Genomic DNA, 20,442 nt, shown 5'->3' on the forward strand with positions numbered 1-20,442 from the left:
TTCTTTTTCACCATTAAATTCCTTATTCCGCTCAGTTCGTTCCACCTCCTGAGGATTTACCAATCAGAAGCACCGTCTCTATAACCCTCCACCAATTGGAAGACTCGGGCCTCCCTCTGGGTTGGGCTGACCGAGTGAGGCGGGGAGAAACGGAAGGGAAAGGGGCGGAGCTTATTCGTCCCGCCCCTTCTCAAGGAGGGAGGCAGGGAGTCCTGCATTAGCAGCAGGCAAGAACTGGGGAAGGACGTAAGACTTGACCAATCAGAGCTCATCATAACAGCTGAGGTAGCCAATAGGCAGCGGTGAAGCGAAAATGGGGCGGGGCCGGTGGGGTGGAAGGGACAGTAGGCGGTGGATGGGAGAGCTGGCGCAGCTGCTGTGGTGGCAGCGGCTGAAGTGGCGGTGGCTGCGGCGGCTGCTGCAGCTGCAACAGTTCCGGGCTCGTGGCTTTGGCGGCGGCGCCGGAGGGCTGGGCTGCGCGGTGCGGACCCCGGCGCGCGGTCTGGGTTGCTGGGGCGGCGCATGTAAGAATTCAGGGGGTGTGAGGGTTGGCCTGATGGAGAGGGCAGGGGTCAGGGGTCAGGGGGCTCGGCGTGAGGGCATTGGAACGTGGGAGGCGGGCAGGTAGGGCCAAGAGGCCTGCGGGGAAGTCATCGCCGCTTTTCTCTCCCTCCAGCCCTGGTTGCGGGGACCGCAGGTAGGGATCCCCCGGGGAAGCCCGGGGCGGGGAGAAGGGGCGCAAGGACGAGCACGTGGAGCAGGCGCCCGCACTCCTCTTCGTTACCCTCCTCCCTCGTCTGCTTGTCTCCCTGGCGCCCTCAGGCGACCCACCCCACAAGAGCCTGCCTGCCCTCTTTCCTTAGGACCTGTCTCTAGGGGTGACCCTTCCCTTCTGGCTCCTCAGCAGAGGGAGAAGCACTGTGACCCTGGGCAAGTGCTTCCCTTCTCTCCTCTGGGCCTCACTTTTCCCTCTCTGTAAAATAATGGGTTTGAATTCAGATGAGGGGACCGTCTGGGAAGAGATGAAGGGTAATGGTTAAGTGGGGAGGGTCCCTGAATTCAGACTGCCTGGGTTGAAATTTGGACTCTGTCACTTCCTTGCTGTTTATTTACAAGAAGCAGGTTAAGTTAACCCTGCTAAGACTCGGTTTCCTCATCTGTGAAGTGGGGACATTAGCTAAGTAAGATTTCCTAACAGCAGTACTATTCACATTTTGAGCCACATATTTCTATGTTGTGGTGGGTCTCACCTGTGTATGGTAGGATGTTTCCAGGCATCCCTGGCCTCTACCTACTATTACCCCCTACTTGTGACAATCAGAAATGTCTCCATACATTGCTAATGTGTGTGTGTCGCAGGGGAATCACCCCGGCTGAGGTCCACAGAACTAATGCATGCATTGCAAGCAACCAGTCATATATTATACAGTTAAAATAAAAAACAGTAGCTATTTTGATAACAATGATACAATTAAAAAAGCTCTCCTTGATGAGTTGAGAAAGTTAATAGACTCTCCAGCCTTCAAAATAAATATGGGAGAGAATGACAAGATGTTAATAATTGTCAAAGCTGAGTGATCGACACAGGGAAGTTCATTTATATATTCTCTCTACGTTTGAGTGTGTTTGAAAATAGCTGTGATAAAAAGTTAACCCAAAAAGAAAAAAAATAAAACATATAATGCTTAAGACAGCCAAATGGTAACATCTCATTTGGAATTTCCTTTTCTGTCTTCCCACTACTGAGATTTAAAAGTGAAATTAATCCCCAGATCTGGAGGAAACTTAAAAAAAAAAATCTCGCAGGAAGTTTACTGGGCAGACCGCTACAGGCTTAGCAGCAAAGAATGGTGCTCACTTTTACTGCCTAATTTTAAGAAGGTACTGACGCACAGGGGCCTGCCCTGGATTGTCCTGGTGATTCGTGAAGGAAGTAAATTGATGGGTTGCCATTCAGTGGGTTAGTTTGGAGGCAAACTTGATCGAGACCAGAATACAGCAGTTTGAGGAAGGAACCTGCTGTTGTTTTCAAGTTCAAAGTTCTGCTGTTAGATCTGCTGAGTGTTTGCTTTTCTTTTGGTCCTCCTCAGCGGAAATGGGAATGTTTATAAATAGGAACTGTAACAGGCTAGTTCTGACCGTTTTGAATTGGGAGTTCAGAATGAGCGTTTTTGCTGTGTGACTCCGGACATCACTTAAAAAAATATTCTAGTCTCTTTCCCTTCCTCCCCAAATACCTAAATCTAGGAGAGTAATAAGAATGATATGGGCAAATCTAGATGACCTGGCACACTAACTCTTTATAGGTCATTGGAGCTAAGTGCTGCCTAAATACCAGGGCTGGGACATGGAGGAATTGTAGTATGCTGGCGGGGAGCACAGGTCTGGAGTCAGATTGTGTAGTTCAAAGCTTGGCTTTCCAACTGTGGGTTCTTGGACAAGTAAATTACTTAACTTCTCTAAGTTAAGCCTTAAGTCCCCCCCTCTGTAATGGGGGATAATAATCCTACTTATCTATTACGAAGTTTCAATCAGCTTTACTTAAAAATTGCTAGAAGAGCCCCAGCATATAGTAAGCGCTCACTGAGTATTAACTACTATTGTTTGAATGGTTGAATATGTATATATATTTTTAAGTCTTTGAAACCTCTGAAAATTCACACACAAACAAGGGTTAAGAAGGGTAGAGGGGGAACATATTAGCCATAATCCCAATCTCCAAACATAATTACCCTTAACTTTTCAGTATTTAATCTTGCACAGAATTTTAGTGCTATTATACTGCAATACTCTTTTTTATTGAAATATAATTCACGTTACTATAAGATCCATCATCTTACGTCTTAAAGGGTACCATTCTGTGGTTTTTAGTATATTTGTAAGGTTATGTACCCATCACCACTATCTAATTCCAGAACATTTTCATCAGTAGTGGTTGTATTTTGATAATTGTCCTTTTTTTTTTTTTTAATCCCCCAAACCCTAGAAGATGCCACTGATGGAGGAGTTTCTAAGAAGCACCTCTGGGCCAGTGGCTTTGAACTGGAGCTCGAAGCAGAGACTACTTAAAGCTCTGGACATCACATCCTGAGGGCTATAGAAGAGGAGAACATGGCCGTGAGTTTAGATGACGACGTTCCCCTCATCCTGACCTTGGATGAGAGTGGCAGCACCCTACTAGCTCCCTCCAACGGCCTGGGCCAAGAGGATCTGCCCAGCAGAAGTAAGATGGTAGGGTGGGCTGGGGGAGGGGGTGCAGCTTTTCTGTTTCAGGGGGCGAGTTGTGGGCCTGGTGCTCTGTTGGTAGATGCATGTACCTGAATGCCTGACCCCACGTTTGACTCCCAAGTTCTGACACAGAAACTACTGGGAGACTAATCCTGTGGGGTCCTAATCCTGCACCCTCAATTTTGGGGTGCTTTCCGGGACTAGCCTGCCCTGCTTCCCTCAGCGCCTCCCCTCTCTTGCGCCTGTGGTACCCTGGTTTTGTTCATGGATGCTTGGTGGGGACCTCAGGCAAACCTGCTCCTTGGCTAGCTTCCCTGCGCCATTCCTAGTTAAAAAAAGAAACAGATTTCAACATTGGTCTCTGTCTGCCTGATCTTTGGCAGGAAAGTGGAGTTGACTGCTTCTCCCCACTGGCACTCAGTCCTTGTACTGCCCGGGACAGGGTGGAAGGCGGCAAGCATTTGTCGTGAACCATTGATTTGAGGGTTTGGGGTTTTGCTTTGTCTTCCTCTAAACCAAAGCCCAGCAGCACAAAGTGAACCCGCGAGAGGTTGCGAGTTTTAAATTTTTTAGATTTTAAGTGTGTTTCTGGCAGAACGAGAGGCCTTAAAAACCTTTCTTGTCCCGAAGCCATTTGCTTCCTTTGCTCAGACCTTGGGTCCAAGAGAGGCTTAAAATAACTTGCCTTTTATGGAGGGTCCTAAGATGTCAGGGGCTAGTGCTTTAGGGTCTCTTTAGCAGATGGAAATTCTACCCACAAGCCATACTGTTGAGCCAGGGGTATTGCTTGGGTCCAGGGAAAGATGAGCCTGGCTCTCCCATCTCCTTTGTCCAGAGAGAACACAGTTGGCTTGCAGGAAGCTTAACAGCCTCCCCTTGGAAGTGGTGAAGGACAGCATTGTTCCCGTGGATGGGGGTGCAATGGGAGGCCTGGCTCCCTCTAAACTGGCTTCTCTTTGCTTTAGCGTGTTCACCCATCCAGAGTGGCAGAGCTGGGCGATCGAGGAAGATTAGAAAGTAGACCAGATTTTTCCCTAAGTGCCATTCAGGACCAAGAAATCAGTGGCTGTGATTTCAGGCCCACTCCTTAAATACCCTAGAGTTGGCAAGCTAAGTGTCAGGCTCTTTTTTTTTCTTAACATCTTTATTGGAGTATAACTGCTTTACACTGGTGTGTTAGTTTCTGCTTTATAACAAAGTGAATCAGTTATACATATACATATGTTCCCATATCTCTTCCCTCTTGCGTCTCCCTCCCTCCCACCCTCCCTATCCCACCCCTCTCGGTGGTCACAAAGTACCGAGCTGATCTCCCTGTGCTATGTGACTGCTTCCCACTAGCTATCTATTTTACATTTGGTAGTGTATATATGTCCATGCCACTCTCTCGCTTTGTCACAGCTTACCCTTCCCCCTCCCCTCAGGCTCTTTCTCACCTGTTATCCTAACTAAGATCCTTTTTGCAAGGTAGACAGTATTATCCCTATTTTACGGAGGAGAAAACGGTGAGTCAGAGAGGTTAAGGAACTTGCCTGATGTCACACAGCCAAGCAAGCGGTTGAGCAGAGATTTGAACCGAGGACTGACCCCAGAGTTCCTTCCCCTCCTCTTCCTCCCTTTTTCCTCCTCCTCCCCTCCTCCCTCTCCTTTTCCTCCTTCACAAGCCTTTAATGAGTGTGAGTGCTGGTTCTTAGCATTTACATATATTATCTCATCATATAACCTTAAGGTGGAGTTATTGTTATTATCCATATTTACTGGGGAAGCAAAGCCTCAGAGAGGTTAAGTAACTTGTCCAAGGTCACACAGCTAGCAAGCAGCAGTGTCTCTCTGATCTTCCCTCTAACACCACCATGTAAGGTGCTTTGGGGAAAGGGATGTAAATGAATGTGACATTGTCTCAGCTTCAGAGTAGGATACCCCCTAGTGAGGGGAGCGGTTAAGTCCATCGCCAATGAGGGAATGGACTGGAGGGAGGGTGGTTGATATGCACAGGGTATGGATCATTCTGGAAATAGCCAGGCTCAAGGTTCTAAATTGGACTCCTAATCATTGTTGTGGGTGCCACTTTTAAGTCCTCCCACAGTATCGGTGTTGATGACAGGCTGTCCAGGTCTCCTGAAGGATCAAAGTGGGAAGAGCAGCCTAGTTCTGCGTCAAGATCAGGTTTTGAAACGATGAAGGCGCTTGATGATTGGGAAATAGGCCAAGTAGACAATAAAACTAACCTTGGATAGCCCGCTAGTAAGGCCATTCATTTCTTGGCGAAGTCGGTGGCTCATTTTTAGTTCATTTAAGAAAAACAAAATAAACAACTGATGGGGTCCAGGGAAACTGTGCTTTCTGCGAAGTGCCCTAGTGCCTCAGTTTCCTGTCTCATCCTCTTCCTGCGATATTTGCTAAAATCTCTAAGAACTAATGGCTATAACCCTCCAAGCCTGGCTAGGAAAAGCAGTAGTGCCTCTTAGAGGAAAGGAGAGATTTCAGAGGCGGCCTGCCTGCTCCATCTCCTCCGTATGGGCCTTTCTTATTTCATGCTTGGATTTTGGCATTGACTTTCTTCTCAAGGTCCCCTACGCCCGCTTCTCGGAGCAGTCCGTCTAAAACACAAATCTGACCTGGTATGGGCGTACCTTGTTTTACTGCACTTCACAGATACTGCGTTTTTTACAAATCGAAGGTTTGTGGCAACCCTGCATCAAACAAGTCTCTCAGCACCAGTTTTCCCAACAGCATTTGCTCACTTCCTGTCTCGGTGTCACATTTTGGTAATTCTTGCAATATTTCAAACCCTCTACTAGCAAAAAGATTACGATTCACTGAAGGCTCAGATGATGGTTAGCATTTTTTTTTTAATATAAATTTATTTATTTTATTCATTTACTTTTGGCTGCGTTGGGTCTTCGTTGCTGCACGTGGGCTTTCTCTAGTTGCAGCGAGCGGGGGCTACTCTTCATTGCGGTGCGTGGGCTTCTCATTGCAGTGGCTTCTCTTGTTGCGGAGCACGGGCTCTAGGCGTGCGTGGGCTTCAGTAGTTGTGGCACGTGGGCTTCAGTAGTTGTGGCTCGCGGGCTCTAGAGCGCAGGCTCAGTAGTTGTGGCGCACGGGCTTAGTTGCTCCGTGGCATGTGGGATCTTGCCAAACGAGGGCCTGAACCCGTGTCCCCTGCATTGGCAGGCAGATTCTTAACCACTACGCCACCAGGGAAGTCCCATGGTTAGCATTTTTTAGCAACAAAGTATTTTTTCATTAAGGTGTGTGCATTGTTTTTTAGCATAATGCTATTGAACAATTAATAGACTACAGTATAGTATAGACATAACTTTTATATGCACTGGGAAACCAAAAACTTCATGTGACTCACTTTATGGCGATATTCATTTGATCGCAGTGGTCTGGAACTGAACCCACAGCATCTCTGAGGCCTGCCTGTAACTTCCCCAGCTTGCCACCCCCAGGACCTTCCTGTCCCTTACAGGATGACGGCCAAGCTCCTTAGCCAGCATGTGTGTTCTACTGCCTTCTTGCCTGACCAGTCCCATTTCCTGCTTCAACCCACAATTCTAGTTCTCGGAATCCCCGGTATATTCTTAAACCTCTCCGCCTTGCTGGTAACTGTCTGGCATGCTTTCCCCAGGCTCTTGTTTACTCATGAGCTTCAGTTCTGTCTTGACAATCCTGCTGATAATCCCATCTCTTTGAAGCCTTCACTGGACCTCCTATTCCCGATGGGGCTAATTACTCACCCTTTTCTGCTTTGGTATCTGGTCTAGGCTTCCATTATTATGGCTACTTACTGTGCGGAAATGACTTGTTTAACCATCTGATCACCTCCAAGGCCCCAAGTGTTCATTCATCTGTGCATCACCTAGCTTGATGCCTACCGTATGCAGGCACTCAACAAGTCATGGTCCAAATAAACCTAGTTGGGTCTCTGAGGCCTTTTAGCTCATGGGAGGGGCTGTCTGAGGGCCCAGTCAGAGGTGGGCAGCAGCCCCTCCTGCCTCTGTTCACCAGTGGTTGGAGTCTCATCACTCCCAGCACAGCTGATTGTCCTGGGGGCTGCCATCATTGCCCCCCGGTCTGTGGCTGATAGAAACCCTTGAGGTGTTAAGGCGCTGGCAGTATGCAGGCAGAAGGGAAGAGAAAAAAAGTTTTATAAAAACAAAATCCTTGAAAAATAGCATTTCTCTAAAGGAAACTAAATGCAGTGTACTTAATAATAGTCTTTAAAAAGTAAGAAAGTTTCTGTTATCATTTTTATAAATAAAACTTACAAGTTCCAATTTAAAAAAACGAAAATAGAATGTAGACAGAGGCCTTCAGCAGAATTGGCAGCTGTGTGGGCACGACTGCCACTGAGAACTAAGCCAGCTCTCTGAGGGTGTGTGCCTTGATTGACCCTGGGCCTCCGCCCTGACCCAGCAGCTGTCACTGGTGCCTTCCTCTGGCTATGTACCACACGCTCCCTGTCTTAGTGTGCTCGGGCTGCCGTGACAAAATTCCACAGAAGGGGGCGGGGGGGGGGTACTTCAGCAGTGGAAATGTATTGTCTCACAGTTCTGGAGGCTGGAAGTCCAAGATCAGGGTGTCGGCAGGGTTGGTTTGTCTGAGGCCTCTCTCCTTGACTCTTGGACAGTTGCCTTTTCACTGTGTCCTCAGCTTGTGAGTCTGTGTCCTAATCTCTTCTTATAAGGATACCAGTCCTATTGGATTAAGGCTACCCATATGACCTCATTTTACCTTAATTACCTCTTTAAAGGCTCTGTCTCTGAATACAGTCACATTCTGAGGCCCTGGGGGTTGGGACTTCAACATAGAAATTTTAGGGGGGGGACACAATTCAGCCCATAACACTCCTGCCCTTTCCTTAGGTGCGGTCCCCAGGAATCTGGCTGTGCCGCCTGTGCCCTTTGACCCTATGCTAGGGGTGATCAATGCTGGGGAATTATCCCTAAAGGAAACTGGAGGGTTTGGATTTTTTTTTCCTTATATGGGAAAGGATGGATTTTATCCCGGACTCAGACATCTCTGGGCTATAAGAGTAGCTGCTGAAATGCTAATGAATGACTCACAGGCAGGGGGTGTCAGGTTGATAAAGGAGGCAGGTATGAGCAAAGGTATTTAAAGCATGGAATTAGGAATAGCCTTGAAAATAGTCAGCGGGGTTGGCGTTTGACAGCGCAGTTTGAGATAGCCCATTGTCTGCATTGCGCATCAGTCAGCGGTCTGGACCATCTCTAGACCATAGAGCCTGAATATTGTGGGCAATACGAGGGATTTTCCAGGGGACTTCTGGTCACACTCAGCTTTTGCCTTCTCACTGCCTTCAAACCCAACAGCTGCCTAAGATGGGCCTGTACTGTCGGCCTTTTCTGGGTGGTAAAAGGATTGTGGGCAAGGCGGTGGCTGAGGCTTGAGCAGGGCACTTTGTCTCATGCACTACTTTGGTGCTGGTGGTTCATGGCTTTCTGGTGACAGGCCATGCAGGGATAAGGCCTAAGGTGATAGAGCAGAGGACCCCCTCTCCCTCCTTTGCCCCTATGCCTAATGTACCATCAGGAGTTAACCTGAGACCCAGTACAAGGTGGAGGGCCACTGCCCATTTGCAGGGGCCAACACACGGCAGGCACCCTGGCTCCTTTTCCAGAGTTTTCCTGCAGCCACAGCCAGCTGGCACCTGTCTTAGTCAAGGTGTGCCAGAGCTGTTGGCCTCAGGGCAGGTGTAGCCAACACGAGCTGGGATAGAGCAGTGGGGCTGTATTCCCAGGGGTGACCAACCCCAGGGTAGGTGCTCCGTCACAGAAATCTGTGTCTGTTGTTCTTTCTCTGACCAAGCTTCCCCAGCATACTTGCCAAACGATAAATAAAGGCCGAGGACTTGGGTAGCTTTTGTCACTTGTGATAACCCTGGGTGGTGGAATGGTTAAGCATTCGGGGTCTGGAGTCGAGCTGCAGGCTTCCAATCCTAGCTGAGTTTGGAACTTAGCATCTCTAAGCCTCAACGTCGTCATCTGTACGGTGGGATCATGATAGTATCTTCCAGTAGAGCTATCGTGGGGATTTAGTGAGATCACGTGTGTGATGCCCATGGTAAGGGCTCAGCCAGTCCTAGGCATTATTGTCATGACCAGAGACTAGGCTTCTTCTTTGGAAGATCATAGTGCATGAGCGGGGGTGCTGAACCCAGGCCGAGGTCTGAATCCTTTTCTGGCCCACTCCTGGCACAGCAGGTGGTCCCCGCCAAGCTGGGAAGCAAAAGCAGCATGGCAACTGGAGCCGGAACAGCAGTTAGATTTTCACGGCTTCCCAGGGAGCTTGGGCATTTGGCTCCGCGGGAGTTGGTCCCCTGGCTTTCCTAGGGCCCCGCCAAGGCAGAATGCCTGTGTCACCAGGCCGGCGGAGGCACCAATTCAAATGAGCAAGCATCCGGCCTGCTGGCTTCCAGCCTCGTAACCCACACTTGAAGCCTCCATCCTCCGAGTCTTCATGGGGGATCCTGTCTGTTGCCTCAGGCCCCCCGCCATGAAATGCCATCTCTCCCCTCCGCACGCCGAAAGCTACCGTGACAAAATGGCAGTTGTGGCAGCTGGGCGCAGGCTGGAGCGGCTGCTGAACTGCTCTTTACCCATCGCCTTATGGGGGCTAAGTTCGCATTTGCTCCAGGAGCGCTTCATGAGGCAGAACACTCAACTTCTCAGCCTCCAAGTCAGGGACGGAACGTGGGAGGGCTCTGACGGCCCCTGGCTGCGGTGCCCGCCCCCAGGGTTGCCTTGCGAATCTCAGCACGGTGGCCCTGCAAGGAAACCCAGAGGAGGCACAAAGCGATCAAGCCCTCAGAAGGGACATCGGTCCCAGGACCATCCCCATCCCACCTTCATGCTCAGGGAGTCCATAGGACTCCCTTTGCTGGGTGACTTCCCTGATTTGGACATTTCCTGACTCTCTCCCTTTTCTCCTCATCAGTCCAAGCTGAGTAAGGTCATTCACAATAAAAATAATGGCTCGGGACTTCCCTGGTGGTGCAGTGGTTAAGAATCCGCCTGCCAATGCAGGGAACACGGGTTTGATCCCTGGTCCGGGAAGATTCCCACATGCCGTGGAGCAACTAAGCCCGTGCACCACAACTACTGAGCCTGCGCTCTAGAGCCTGGGGGCCACAACTGCTGAAGCCTGGGCGCCTAGAGCCCGTGCTCTACAATAAGAGAGCCCCCGCAATGAGAAGCCCACGCACCGCAACCAAGAGTAGCCCCCGCTCGCCGCAACTAGAGAAAGTCTGCGCGCAGCAGCGAAGGCCCAATGCAGCCAAAACAAATAAATAAATAAAATAATAATAGTGGCTCATGGGTATTGAGCCCCTATCACGTGCCAGGCAGCGTCTGAAAGCACTTTACATGTGCCATCTCAGTCATTGGGTCCTCCCAGCAGATCTGTGCGGTCGGTTCAGCATCTGCATCTGACGGAAGAGGAAACTGACACTCTGAGAGGTTGAAACTTACCCAGGGTCACACAGCCAGGAAGTGTCGGCTGCAGCATTGGAACCCAGGTCTTCTGATTCGGGAACTCCGATTCTGAGCTGATGTGCTGCACGCCGGGAAGCAAAGCTTTGTGAAAGAGGTAGAACTTTAGGCCAGAGTTTCTTTTCCAAAAGGAAGTTGGTTTCTATGATATCTATACCTTCATCTCTTTTTTTTTTTCAGTTAAACTTTTATTTCCTGCAAGGCATGTTACTCTCAATTGGGGCCCCATACCTGGAACTCCCTTTCGTGTTATAAAAACAGCAAAACTTACGGGGGTTTCATTGTACACGTGGTATCGGGTCATCACTGAGAAACTAGAAAAGATGGGCAAGTGAAAAAACAACAGACCGCAAAGGACAGCCATGACTTCATGCAGCTTTCCCCTCAGCGTACGCCCTTTTCCAACGCACAGGCATTTGGCTAAACTTCACATCATTGTGGCTGGAACAAGACAGTTTGGGCTGAAAATGGGAACTCATAGGAGTCAAGATTTGGGAAAGGAAGGGCAAAGGAGGGCCGGCCTTGGAGCAGGGCACGAGACTCAAAAGGCCAGCTGGGGTGGCCGAGGAGGGCCATCCCCCAAGGTCACTGGTTCCCAGGGGCAGGTGACCCCCTATCATCACTTGCCTCGAGGGTGTCCCTGGACAGGAGAACTGATTCAGGCCATCAGTGCTTGGGTTGCCTTTTGCACTGGTGACCCCCTCTGCTGTGTTTGCTTTTTGTTGGAGGTACTTATCTACTCATAAAAACATATGGCTCTCTCTCTGCTCAAAGCACTTGAGAGGCTGTGGTTCAGCTGAAGTGACCTTGTAGGAAGTGCCTGAGCACGTGGCTGCCCTGGGCCCGGGTGGGCCGGGGACACGCTGGGGAGCGCACGTGCTGTCTGGTGGGCTGGCTGCTACTTCCCTCTGGCCATTCGTTACCATGTGGGCTCATGGGCTGCTTGTGACTACATTTTCCAGTGTTTCCAGAGAAATCAAAACCTACGCTTTTCATCGGAAGCCTTCTGACTTTTACATATCAGCAACCGTTTCACATTTCCCAAACAGCCAGCTGAGTAAAATCTAGTCAGCGGCTGCTACTTTACGACATAGAACCTACCTGTTCAGCCTTTGTTTTCTGTTCGGAACGAACTCCTTCAAAATAAGGAAACAATACAGAACCAACGGATGTGCTCTCCGTGGCCTCGGAGAGGTTCTTCACCATTGGACGCCGTTCCGTGAGATTCGGAGCTGGCTGGGGGAAAACTTTTCTCTGCCTCTGTGTGCTTCACCTAAAGAAAGACCGGATTTCGGGACTTCCCTGGTGGTCCAGTGGGTTAAGACTCCGCGCTTCCACCGCAGGGGGCGCGGGTTCGATCCCTGGTAGAGCCAGGCCAGGCAGGTGAGGTGGGAGGACAGAGCAGGTGGGTGCATCTCCCGGGATCCCCTTCATCTTTCTTTTCTGTTTATTCCTTGCTTCCTCTGGGTTGCAGTTCACCTGATACTCTCCGTGTGGGAGTGCCCTTTGCTCCTTCTTTCTTGTCTGCATCCAACTTTACAACTGTCTTCTCTCTTTTTTTAAAGATTTATTTTATTATTTATTTATTTATTGCTGTGTTGGGTCTTAGTTGCGGCATGTGGGCTCTTCGTTGCAACACGCAGGCTCTCTCATTGAGGCTTGCAAGCTCCGTAGTTGTGGCGCGCGCGGGCGTAGTTGCCCTGTGGCATGTGGGATCCCAGTTCCCTGACCAGGGATCGAACCTGCGTCCCCTGCATTGGCAGGCGGATTCTTTACCACTGGACCACCAGGGAAGTCCCTCTTCTCTTTTCTTAGCTATTTGATCATGGGACTCTTTTATTTTTTTTTTGTGGCTTTGACTTTGAGATGTGTGATAAAGATTCAAGTGGGCATTAGAAGTTTAAAAATAATTAATAGTTTAATAGCTAGTCGTCTTCTAATTCTTTTTTTTTCTTGAATCGTTGTCATCTTGTCAACTGAAAAGCTAAGAGTTTTTCAACTGGCAGGCATGGATTTCTTCAGAGCTTAGAACCGCTGTTGCGGAGGTCACAGAAACGTAGCAGATCTAGTTATGGCTCGTGAAGGATTTATGGTCTGGTTGGCAATAAGACAGACGAGTATATGACGTGCTACTTTTGTGGCTTTTATTGTAACCGTGGGCGGATTTAGAGGAGGAGAGAGGAAGGATGGGCAGGGGAGGTGGAAGTGCTTTCCCAAGGAGGTGAAATATTGGGGCAGGAGATGGAGTCAGTCTGCTTGATTTGGGGAGGGAGCACATCAGTAAAGGCTTTAGAGAGATAGGTTAAGCTTTATTGTGCTCAGTTTTTAAAGAGCAGATGAACAGGAAGCAGGAAGTGGAAGCTGGACGTGAAAGACCATCTCAAGGAAAGGAGCAGGGGAGCAGAGGTGTAGAGGAGTTGGAGTGGACGGGTGGGTGTGGTTGGCGCTTTGACTGGTGGGCAGGGAGGAGAGATTGGATCCAGATCTTGGGGGGTCTCTCCGCCTCCAGGGCCGTGCTGAGGAGTGGAACTTCACCTTGGGGGTGATGCAGGAGTCCCAGAGTGCTTTAAGCAGGGGAGTGACATGGTCACATTTCAGGGGAGCGTCTGCAAATTCACTCGGGCTGCCCTGCAAAGAGTGGTTGGAAATGGGTGGCAAGACCAGGTGGCAGGGGGTGGCCTAGGCACATGATGGGACTTGTTTTGTTCGGCCTGAATGGTATTTAAGCAGGTATTATGCTTGTTCACAGCGAGAGGGCTCAGCACCTGCCGTCTCACACACCCCAGCTTCCCACGTTTGCTACCTGCCTGGTGCCTGCAGGCATTTGAGTTTGTAGCCCTGGCAGTAAATTCTGATAGGACGGCACAGTGGCAGGAGTTGAGAGCACAAAGGACAATGAAGGCTCAACTGAGAGAGTAGATCAGCCTATGGGCAGGTGGAGTGTTTTTTTTTTTTTTTTTGGCTACATGGGGTCTTCGTTGCTGCGCACGGGCTTTCTCTAGTTGCTGTGCGCGGACTTCTTATTGTGGTGGCTTCTCTTGTTGTGGAGCACGGGCTCTAGGCACGCAGGCTTCAGTAGCTGCGGCACACAGGCTCAGTAGTTGTAGCTCGCGGGCTCTAGAGCGCAGGCTCAGTACTTGAGGCGCATGGGCTTAGTTGCTCCGCAGCACGTGGGATCTTCCTGGACCAGGGATCGAACCCATGTCCCCTGCATTGGCAGGCGGATTCTCAACCACTGCGCCACCAGGGAAGTCCCAGACTGGGCATCTTTCTCTCTTTCTTTCTGTCTCTTGAAGTTCAGTGCAGTTCTTGCCTCACTGTAGGCACTCAGGAAACATCTGGACAATATGGGACCCGTGAGTCCTTTCATGAGTTCGCCTGGCTTGGGTTACATGTGTAGGAGGGCGTGTCTCAGATTAGTAACGTCAGGAGCTGTATCTGGCAAGGAGAAAGTAATTAGTGAAAGAAAAGCAGAGATTGGAATGAATATGCTCTGCTGCCAAGCTCTTAGGATCAGAAAGGACCTATTCTCCTGAGTTAAAAAGGCATGGCTTCTAACTGTATCCAGCAGGTAAGTTTCTGCTTTGTTCCAGTGCCCTGACACAGCCCTCTAAACAGTCCATCCTGCTAGAGAGTTGATCCGGAAGTTCTCAGTCTGCTCAGCCAGGAAGCGTAGATCTAACTCTCTCTATCCTCTTTCATGATAATTCCTGGATAGCTGGTATTTCCATTCAGTGGAGAAAAGGAGGGTTGAATTCTGTTCTCATAACCGCCCTCCGTGGACTGAGGAATTGTCATTTTGGATTACAACTGGGGTGTTTGGATGACAAATTAAAAAAAAATATATATATATATATATATTTTTTTGGGGGGGGGTACACGGGCCTCTCACTGTTGTGGCCTCTCCCATTGTGGAGCACAGGCTCCGGACGCGCAGGCTCAGCGGCCATGGCTCACGGGCCCAGCTGCTCTGCGGCATGTGGGATCTTCCTGGACCGGGGCACGAACCCGTGTCCCCTGCATCGGCAGGCGGACTCTCAACCACTGCGCCACCAGGGAAGCCCTAAAAATATTTTTTTTAGATCTCTTTCCCTGTGTATTTTAGCTATAGCACAAGCAAGCGCATGATACGGTAGCAGCATCTTTTTTTTTTTTTTTAAAGGCGTGATTTAGGGGCTTTGTTTTTCCCTGGAAGACTCAGTTATGTTTGGGGAGTCTCCCAGGTGAACATTTGGTGACTTCAGCCTGCCTTTGGAACAACACTAGCAAATATCTCCCATGAGTGCTCTGTGGGCTCCACCCCTGCACCCTGGCCCAACAGTGAATCCAGGAGCTACAAATCAGAGCATCCTTTCTGCTACCTTAAAGTAGAAGTCTTCCCCAGAGCCATTCTTGCTGTTCTCTCACTGGAGGCAGCAAGCACTATTACAACTGATTGCAGCTGGAAACACTGTGTACAGTAATGTTAACATAAGCGGTCGCTCCTACGAGCCCTTGTGAAGTAACAGTATTTATGCCCATTTTTCAGATGTGCAATTCGATGGGTGGGGAGGGAAGTGACCTGCACAGGCAGACAGTGGAGCCGTGGGCCTCGTTTGTCATCAGTGTTGGTGGGCTGCTGTGTGCCTAGCACACCCCTGGGGAAGGCAGGTTTGTGGGTCCCTCTTGCTCTCGGATCACAGACCTGCCACCTCTGTTTTCAGGCCTTGCCCAGAGGGAACATTTCTCCATCCAAGCTCTAGTGGCTTTGAAACTTTCATTAACTTCAGAGTATAGATAAGGAAGTATAGATAAGGAAACCATAAACTCAGACCCATTCACTTGGTGAGGGTTAGGCCAAGTTCTTGGATCAAATGAAAATGAAGACCTTGAATGCTAAGTCCTCTGATCCACCTTCCCAACCTGGCCCCCATCCACGTGGCAGTGGCCCCAGCACTTTCCAGGCCATGAGAAATTCCACCTCAGTTATACCCCTGGCTGACGGGCCTTCATTCTTGCACTACCCCTCCCAGAAATTAGAACCAATAAGCAAAAGTCTTAAACGTAGGGCTGTTCATACCATCTCATTTATTTATTTATTTTTTGGCTGTGCCACGCGGCGTGCGAGATCTTAGTTCCCCGACCAGGGATCGAACCCGTGCCCCCTGCATTGGGAGCATGGAGCCTTAACCACTGGACTGCCAGGGGAGGTCCCCTATCATCTCGTTTATTTAACAGTCACATAATCTCACATATTTTTCATTTGAACCACTTTCACTACCAAACCTTCCCCTGGCTGCTGTCTCTTGCTTCTGATCTATCCCCACTCCATATTTCTTCAGCCGAAGATCTTGTACTGTTTCCATGGAGGCTTCCCTAACCGCCCCTAACCGGTTGGGGTAGTGGCTGCACTTCTACACCTTCGCATCCTCTGAATACACTGCGCGGGAGGCCCACTTGCTCCCTAGCACCTGCATGTGACAGGTTTGATTCATGTCTCACGTACTGAATCAGGGTTTGCTTTGTGCCTGAGTAGGTGCTGTTGTTTTGCGTCCTGATGTGCCTGTTTCTGGGAGCACAAGTTTTTGCAAAGTCATGGACCACGTCTTCTCTGCACACACCCAGGGCACTTAATAACAGACTCCCATGAAGTAACATATCTGGGAGTGAGTCACTAGGTTCCCAAAACACCCAGGATCCCAAGTGACTCTGTTTGTCACAGCTTACCCAGCCCCTGGAACCATCTGGCGTGACCAGGAGACTCATTCATGTGTGATCAGGTCAGAACTAGGCCGGGCAGGGCCTGGCCCCTGCTTGCCCTAGGAGCAGCCTACTTTGGGGATGTCTTTGGTCTCTGCTTTCGGAGTTCTCCGGGGTGCACACGTCTCATGATTGCCATGTCAGCCCCGGGGTGGCGTGGTCCCACCTTCCCTCACCTCTGAGCTCGCCCCTCCACCACCCCACCCCTCGCAGGCCACCTCTCCCTCTTGTTAATCTCTCTTTTTGTTAGACTGGGATTTTATTTATTTGCTTTTTCTTATTCTCTGAGCTCTTGCTGGAAATCAGCTCGGGCAGAGTGACTGTGCTCAGCGCTGGCTCATGGCTTGGAGCCACTCCAGGCTGCCGGCTGCGTCGGCTTTCCCTTGTGGGTGAGCGTCGACGAGCATGATGCCTTTCCTCTGCGACACCCCAGGGTCCCCTCTTCTTGCCGGCTCGGCTGCTCGCACTTGGCTGGCCTGCCTTTTCGTTGTGAATGGCAGTTTTTCCTGCGCACCCTGGACCCTGTCTGGCCACCTCGATGGGGCTCAGACTTTCTCAGTTGCAGAGCCTGCTCAGCCTTCAGACCAGTTGAGCTGTTTGCTTTTGCTGCGTGTTTTGTGCTGTTCCCTTTTGGAGCTCGGACACTGTCCCGGGGTGGGCAGGGGCTCCCAAGTCTGGAGACGGGGATAGCTTGGGAGAATCCTCAGGTTGTTAGACATGTGTGTGTGTCGGGAGAGTGATCGTACGTGCTGCTGATGTAGTGTGTTCTGACATTTCTTCAGAGTCTCTTGGTCTGTAGCAAAGGATGGGGTTGAATTTCTAGTGTCATCTCTCAGCAGCTGTGCAAACTTAAAGGAGGAGCTAAGCTTCGGTTTCTCCCTGAGTTTCACTTTCTTCAGCTGTAAAACGGGGAGAAGAACATCTCCATTCAGGGTTGACATAAAGATTAAATGGGAAATTCCATATAACATCTCCCGGTACCACCTCAGTAGGTGGAAACTCTAACTAATAGTAAAGTATCAGGGTTTCATTTTCAACAAAGTAGCGATGATGCCCTGTCTAGAGCCTCTGAGTAGGTAATCTAAGGACTCCGCGTTGAGGACTTGAGCTTGCCCTTCCTTTTATTAAATCCTTCCTCTTAAGGAATGTTAATTGGGTTTTGGATTTTCTTAGGGATCCCGTGGTGGCGAATGGGGGAACCATATGTTAATTTCCTTGACCGTCCAGGTGCACTGCAGAGACAATTCAACTGAAGTAGCCCCACCTCCTGCCCACTCTTTAGGATGGCTTTTTGGTTTCCATTGCATTTTTCTTTATTCACGATGCGCTCTCTTCCCCACTCGACAGACAGGGAACCGAGGAGGAGGAAGAGGAGGCCGAGCCCAGTGCCCGGCCACCGACTGCACAGGCTCTCAGGCCCTGCCGGCTCCCCTGGGAGCAGCACCCACCAGGCCAGCCTGGGTCCTGGAGAAGTGGCGTGCCCAGGCCTCTGCGGGTTGTAGACTTCCTCCTGACATGTCACTCCCCCAAGGCGCCTGTGCCTCCCGGCCGTCTTACCCCTTGTTGCCGCTCTTCTGAGTATAGCCACCAGCTCACAGGAGATCCAGATGCTGGGCTGTGGCCAGTGTTCATGGGAGCCGGGTCCAGTCAGCCCCCCAGGCGCTCCCAGGTAGGGGCTAGAGCAGACCTCTGATCAGTAGCCACGTGGAGAACGAGTCTCATGGCCAGACTTGTTCCCCTGAGCACCACTTATCCGCAGACCCGCTGCAGAGGCCCAGGGAGCGCCAGCGTGCAGTGAAAAATGCCTTTGTCTCCATTTGCTGTTGTGCTGCTTCCATCCCCATCCCTGTGCGTTTCACAATTAGCATCTCCAGTGCTTCCAAGTGAATACAGGACAGATGTTCGCACAGGTGCTGCCCTCTTTACTGGGTAAACAGAGTGGAGTTGGCATGTTTTTCTGTGTGTGTGTGTGTGTGTGTGTGCGCGCGCAAAGTAGGCCTTGGAGATGGTTGTAGTGTTTACAAATGTTTTCTCAAAGCATCCGATGCACTTTTGCACGTGGTAGGTGCTCAATAAATACTTTGTGATGAGTTATTAGTGGGAATAAAAGCCTTTTGTTTCATAAAAAACCCAGGGGCCCGGGAGCAGGAACTACAATTCCAAGTCAAGCCTTGAAATTCACAGACTAAAGAAGATGGAAATCATTTCCAGCCTCACCAAGAAATTATCTGCCAGCATCTGGCAAACCCCTTCTTCTCTCTTTGCCTTGGCGGAGGGTGGTGGTGGGTTGTGTAGCAGTGGCAAGACATGGTTCTTCACGTGCAGGGTGGTCAGGACAATCAGTGCAGGTGACCCCAGCGGCTCCTGGCAAGTTAACTGCTCTGTAAACACGAGCTCACCATGGCTCCTCCGGGGAAAGGACCTTGCCCTTTTGCCTGTGCAGAATGTAGATGGGATTACAGTATAACTGAGAATGCCCTCCCGGCCTGTGTTTTTCCGATTGGCACACCTGGTCCAACTGCTCTGCTGGTAAAACCCAGCAGCTCAAGTCCAGTCTCCTTAACATGGCTTACAGCCCACCCGCTGCTCCTGCCTCACAAAAGAGTCAGGCTGCTGGGCTCAAACCCCAGCCTGGCCCCTTTCTTGCTCTGTGACCTTGGGCAAATCACTTAGCCTCTCTGGGCCTTAATTTCCCCTTCTGGAAACTGAAGATATTAATAGTCTCTAGTTCATGGGGCTTTTTATACTTAAAAGAATTAACAAACGTAAAGCACTGAGTGTGAGCTGTTATTCTTGTTCTCATTCCCACACATCAGCCTTATCTCTGGCTTCAGAATTACCGAACCCTCTGCAGTTTCCCAGACATCCCCTGCTATTTGCTTCTCTGTGCTTTATGCATGACCTTCCTGTTTCTGGAATGTACCCCTCACCCCATCCCCATCCCCCTTTTGAACACCTTTTCATCCCTCCTCCTTTCAAAGCCAGCACGGATATCGCCCCTGAATCCCTCTCTGCCTCTTTTCTCCAGCCCCCGTGGACGGTCATTGTCATCACATCCTTTTCTCGGCTGTTGTAACCAACAAGTGCCTTTAATGCACCAGAATCACATCCCTTCTCCTGCCTCCTGATCGTGAACTCCGTGAGGGCAAAGTTCATGGTTTTACGTTTTCAAATCCAACACCTAACTCAATGCCTGGTATACAGTAGGTGCTGAGGAAATGTCTCCTCAAATGAAACCGTATTTGTTTGCATCTAGAAGGTCAGCCTTTTAAAAACTTGCCCCTCCCCTTTTCTCCCCCAAATAACCGCATGATTTATTAAGACTAGAGACTTGCTCTCAAGGTCACATTTGCAACCTCAGGGTGTGAGTTCCCTGCGTGGCCAGTTTGAGGGTGGGCCCCTGGGACAGCAGTTGCTACTCTAAATTACCAAGAGATGCTTATTTTCCGGGCCCCTCCCAAGAGTCTGTTGTTTCTGATCTTCACCCCTCCCGACTTTCTGTACATCTCTGTTTATAGCTGCTGCTCTCAACTTGCTACCCAGTTCAAGTCCCTTCCATGGCTGGCCTTGTGTATCTGCAGGGAATCCCTCTGGATTTGGCCACGTAGGTCCCTGTCAGCTGGCCAGAAACAGAGTTGGAGGTGGCGCAGGGCGTTATCCAGGCTAGTTCCAAACCAGGGCTCCTTCTAGAACAGTGCTTGACCCAGTACCGGCCTGGGTGAGCCTTTCATCTTTCCTTTCCTCCTCTGGCTTAAGCCTTTGGAAGGACAGGTTTTGGGCTTGAGGCCAGCGATTCAACTGGGAGGGCTGCACGCCAGCTCTCGCCTTTGTGGAGGTTAGTCTATTTGCCCGGAGTTCTGCCTGGGTTTACAGCCTCTCCTAACGTGCGTTGATGACGCGGGTCTACCTCCCAGGCCATCGTGCAGTCAGTCGTCAGCAGAGAAGTCTCGAGCAG

At 50.2% G+C, this 20,442-nt stretch overlaps 1 protein-coding gene across 9 annotated transcripts in view; it reads left to right on the forward strand.

Annotated features, from left to right (window-relative positions):
* Positions 1–338: 338 nt before the first annotated feature.
* TPCN1 (two pore segment channel 1) overlaps positions 339–20,442 on the forward strand; it is a 63,409-nt gene continuing 43,305 nt past the window's right edge. For 6 of the 9 annotated variants that reach the window (XR_012325195.1, XR_004521447.2, XR_012325194.1 and 3 more), the window contains exons 1-2: positions 339–524; positions 2,987–3,223. Coding sequence is in view for 4 of the 9 variants with exons in the window: in XM_073790150.1 (XP_073646251.1) it covers positions 3,112–3,223 (112 nt within the window). In the remaining 5 variants the exon portion in view is untranslated. Of the gene's footprint in view, positions 525–681; positions 698–2,986; positions 3,224–20,442 lie in introns of those variants that run through there. The other 3 variants (XM_033836985.2, XM_073790151.1, XM_033836993.2) reach the window with 3 other exon arrangements.

Source organism: Tursiops truncatus, chromosome 13, assembly GCF_011762595.2.
Source record: "Tursiops truncatus isolate mTurTru1 chromosome 13, mTurTru1.mat.Y, whole genome shotgun sequence".
Lineage (NCBI taxonomy): Eukaryota > Metazoa > Chordata > Mammalia > Artiodactyla > Delphinidae > Tursiops > Tursiops truncatus.